Here is a 5325-nt window from a genome sequence, read left to right on the forward strand (position 1 = left end):
CTAAATTTCCCAATTTGGCTTTGAATTAGTCCTCTAACTTCTTCCTCAGTCTCCTGAGTAGGTGAGATTACAGGTATGTGATACTGTACCACATTTAAAAACCTTAGAATATGATAATTGAAAACAAAACTGATCTATAAGCTAAAGGAAATAATTCCACATTAAATTTCTAAAAGTATAAGCAAATAAGTAAACTACTTAAATTATTTAAAGAACAATAATAAGCATTAGGAACAAAATTTGTTTTTGAAAGTGGCCAATATTTTCAGGGTTAGATTCTTACTGCATTATGGGATTAGATAAAATACAACAAAATAGAATACGTGGTCAATGTACCTGACTAAATTATTTAAATTTTAATTAATTAAGCATACACAAAGTAAATTTGGTATTTTCAATTTTTACTGCCTAACTCAGTTTATTTGGTAAAAATATCAGTGATGAGATATTAAAGATACTTGATGCCATTATGCATTGTCTACAAGTATTAGTTCTCAAAAAATTATAACAGGTTCTAAAACAAAGCAGATCATTTTTTTTGAAAAAGCTAAAATATCAAAGAGTACCATGTCAATAGCAAGTGAAATAGCACTGTACTTGATATTTGGCTATTTTTTCCCATCACCAATTTTAAAACTTTGGCATATCGACCAGTTTTCCATTCTTTTCATAAATCAAAATGTCCTGTTAGTTGGGCACAGTGGCACGCACCTGTAATATGAGCAACTCAGAAGGCTGAGGCAGGAGAATTACCAAATTTTAGGTCAGTTTGGGCAATTTAGTGAGGTCCTAAGCAACCTAGGGAGACCCTGTCTCAAAAATAAAAAATAAAAAAAAGGACTGGGATATAACTCAGTGGTAAAGCATTCCAGGGTTAAATCTACAGCACCAAAACCAAAAATGACCTCTCCTGATAAATATCCTATTATCATTTTGAATTATGAATCACAGAAGAGAAAAAGAAAATGAATTATGAATCTCAGTTTTTTGAGTAACTTACATGTGCAAGGCACTGGACTAAGTGATTTCATTATTTACAATAACACAATGAAATAACTATTACACTTGTTTGATAGATCAGGAAACTAAAAGTTTTCCTAAGCTCATACAGTACAGTACAAAACTTGCTCAAGTCCATCTATCTCTTATGTCTGTACTTATACCATACAGTTATACTTTCAGTATGTTACACAGACAAGATATGCTATAATAATATTATTGCTATAGAAACTTACTGTGATATACTAAATGTCTAGAATTAGACATAAAATTATTTTTGTGAGGTGAAAACATTTATGGATGCTTGCTGACAAATGCATGATTTAGATTACATAGTTGTACCAAACACCATTTTACCTCTCATAGTACTCTGATCCTTCTTCTAAGCCGGGGAGAATACCAGTTAATAATCCTTGTAGACCAGGTTTCAGTGTTTTACCCAAAGGCAAGTAATATATCTCATATAAACTGAGCAAAGTTGGTTTCACAGACATGGCAGCATTTGCAAGAAGAGGAAATAATCCAGAACTGTTTAAAAATGTAATAATAAAAGAAGGAAGAAAAAGTAGTAAAATAATGATAAAATATTAATTCACATGTAATTATATCTGTATGTAAATCTTTTATGCTTTGAAGAAATAGTAGATATTCTAGATGATTTAAAATGATACTATAAATTGAAGACTTCTATATACATTAAACTAAACCAGTTCTCTCACCTGAGCTTCATACTGAAGAACCCAGGAGCTACTTAGCTGTTTGATGAAGTTCTCATATTTCATAATTCTAAAACAGAATTCTCCCCTTTCCACTAAAACCAGTTCCTTACTATAACAACTGCCATTTCAAAATACTGTTATCACCATCTATCTGGCTCATTCTTGACCCTTTAAAAAAAAATCTTCCACTCCAAAAATCAATCATCATGTTTTCTCTTCAAGACACATTCCTTCATATTTTTGAATATACTAAATTCTCTTCACCTCTCCCCGACGCTTACCTAGAAGAGACCACCATTATATCTTTATCATCTTAATGAAAATTTGATCTCAGTGAACTTGCATTAGCTTCCTGTTGCCAATGTGGTTTTTAACATCTTAAGATTTGGCTACTGCATACTTCTGTATAGCCCATTTACACTCACCAATTTTGTCCCTGCACCCTCTACTCTAGCTATACTAAATAATTGCTTGCTGATTTTTTATATCTTCTTTGTATGTCTGGGTGATTACTAAATGTTCATGTCTCAGCCTATGTCATTTTCTTGAAGATACTAGGTTAGGTCCCCTAATTGATGTTTCTGTTGTACTTAATACTATCTTATTAGAACATTTATCCCTTTAAATTGTTTCATGTGTCTTCTTTAACAGACTGTAAATATCAGAAATCATCAGAAATATCATGATAGTTTTCTTATTTCTGTATTCAAGCCCTCAGAACCATGTCCTGCACTTAGGAAGTGCTTAACAACTGAATTAAGACTCCTAGTATATACACAAAATAAAACTTATCTTCAACTTCCTACATTTCTGCCTCCAATTTTAGGTACAGTTTGACCTAAGATATAGTCATTTATAGTTATAGTCAGTCTTTGAGACTACCTTCTTTCATGTGCCCCAGAGCACATGTCTTCACTTTGCACTTTTACCAGACTCATTCATTTTCCTTTTTCTTTCCTATAACTTCTATTTTCTTCCACTGAAATCTTTGTTTTTCAACACATATGTACTCAAATATTTCCCCATGATTCTAAGAAGAGAATAAATAACAGCAACAACCAAACTCCAAAACTTTTATTTTATTACCTCTTGACTTGACGCTGCCAGCCTCTATCAACTTTTAAGGGAGGAGAGATATATACACATGTGTATGTGTTCATGCATTTTTTCCAACTTATTACCTTCCATGTCTTCAATCATGATACTTCTACATGTGATGCTGTGATATAAGTTTGGTTTTCTTTTTTCTTTCACTTTTAAAAAATTGGTGCATTATAGTTGTACATAATGATGGGATTTGTTGTTTTATATACAAGAATGCACATATTATAACAATATAATTTAAATTTGGTTTTCATTCATGGCTCTAAATTCTCATAGTCCTTATTACTTACTAAATCACTAGTACAATAGGCATATCTTTTTTTAGACTCCATTACCTCTCTTTATTACTAACTGAATAAAGTAATAAGCATATCTTCTGTTTAAGTATTTGACCATGTAATGAAGCATCCAATAAAAATCCCTAAATATGAGGGTTCAGAAAGCTTCTGAACTCATTCATCTGCCAGGAGGGTGATGTATCCCAACTCCACAGGGATGGAAGTTCCTGTGCTCAGGACCCTTCAGACCTTGCCCCATATCTCTCTTCTTCTGGCTGTATATTCGAATCCGTTAAAATATCCTTTATGATAAACTGGTGAATGTTCCCCTGAGTTTTGTAAGCTGCTCTAGTAAATTAATTGAGCCTAAAGAGGAAGTAGTGCAACCACAACTTGTAGTCAGTTCGTCAAATGTTCTGGAAGCTTGGACTTGTTCCTGGTGTTAGAAGTGACAGTAGTTTTGTGGACTCAGCTCTCAATCAGTGAGATCTGACACTATCTCCAGGTACATAGCATTAAAACTGAATTGGATTAGAGGATGTCCAGTTGATGTCCTCTGTCAAACTGACTTTTGCTTGCTGGTGGGGAGAAATCCTTATACATTTTGTGATCACAGAAGTGACTGGTGGTGTGTGCATATCATAGGAGAAATCAAATTTGAGTGTGCTTTTTCAACCTGGTACATGATGCCTTAGAAGATGTAAGTGACATTATTTACTAAATGTTTTAGAAAGATTATTCTGGTACCATGCAGAGTACAGGGTATAAGATGATCAGGTGGTGGGTGAATGTTAGGAGTTCAATGACAAAGCACAGGTTAGAGGTGATGCTTACTTATTGGGTACTCCCAGTGAAGGTACAGAGAAAGTAGATGTATTTGAGACATATTGGAATAATAGCTAACATTTATTAAGCACTTACTATATGCAGCACATTATTCTAAGTACTTTTCACGTACTAACATTTTAAATTCTAACAACCTTATGACATTAGTAACCTTATTTCTATTTTTACAGAGAAGTATATAGAGAGGTGAAAATGGTCCAAGATCATAGAGCTACTTTGACTACAGAAGCCCATGCTCATAACCATTATGAGATAGAACTCTCAGTGGTGGATTGTTAATGCGAGGTGGGAGAATATGCGTGGGACTAATAAGACATCATGTGTAGTTCAGATTTTAGGCTTGTGTGAATGGATAGAAGGTGGTGCAATTCATTGAGCTTTAGTACAATGCAGGGAAGGCCAGATTTACAGGAACAGAGGATAAGTTTATTTTGAACAGGTAGAGCTCTACTTGCCTATAAAGATCCACACAGAGATCAAGTAATTGAGGTGTTTAAAGCTAAAGCCAAAACTAGAGATATCAATTTGGGGGTCAGTACATAAAAGATAAAACTGTGGTTATTAGGGGTGGGAGGAGATAAGGAGACATACGTCAATAGATTCAAGGCATCAGATAAGTATAAAGAAAAAGTCTTGAGATATAACATACATGAGGACTATAGTTAATACTGATTTGTTTAGGGAATTTTTAATACATGGGAAGATTTTAGTTGCTCTTGCCACACACAAAAAAAAAAGGAAAAAAGAAAAAAGACATAAAAAGGTAATAATGTGATAGATGGATATATTTGCTTAATTGTAGTAACAACTTTATTATCTTATGCATTTTGTAACATCATATTGTACATTAAATATACATAATTTAAAAAAAAATCATGGTCGTGGATAAACCTGCCTGATGAGAAAATATAAAGTGAAAATATAAGAAGGTTACTAAGTAAGTCTTAAGAAAATACAATTATTGTGTTCAGGTAAAGAAGAAAAGGCTGATAAAGAAAAAGTAAACAAGAAAAAGTAATTCCATGGAAGCCAAGTGAAAAGATTATATCAAGTAAAGAATGGTCAATATGGGTTAGAAATCAAGGTATTTTATTTTTTAATCAGGTCAATTTTCAAGCTTAAAAAAGTAGAATGTTGTATAGTTTCAATGATTTTGAAAATTTTCTTTCATAAATGACAGATAAAAATAAAAAAAAACCTTACCTTAAAGAATGTTCCAAGTTTTTCTAAATCACTTAACTCAAATATTTAAAATTAGTATCAAAAACTTTTGATCATTAAAGAGGTTTCAACTTTTTAGTTTTTAGTACAGAAAGCATAAAATAGTTAGCAATACATATCACCTATTATAGGTCAATATATAATAAAATTATTCTTAC

General features: G+C 32.4%; 1 protein-coding gene across 9 annotated transcripts in view; it reads right to left on the minus strand.

Moving 5' to 3' along the window:
- The window catches only part of Dop1a (DOP1 leucine zipper like protein A), a 79911-nt gene that overhangs the window by 74450 nt on the left and 136 nt on the right, over positions 1 to 5325 (minus strand). For all 9 annotated transcript variants that reach the window (XM_047559576.1, XM_047559578.1, XM_047559580.1 and 6 more), the window contains exon 2: positions 1357 to 1527. In XM_047559576.1, the coding sequence (XP_047415532.1) occupies positions 1357 to 1493 (137 nt within the window). In that variant the 5' untranslated portion in view covers positions 1494 to 1527. The remainder of the gene's footprint in view (positions 1 to 1356; positions 1528 to 5325) is intronic.

Source organism: Sciurus carolinensis, chromosome 7 (assembly GCF_902686445.1).
Source record: "Sciurus carolinensis chromosome 7, mSciCar1.2, whole genome shotgun sequence".
NCBI lineage: Eukaryota > Metazoa > Chordata > Mammalia > Rodentia > Sciuridae > Sciurus > Sciurus carolinensis.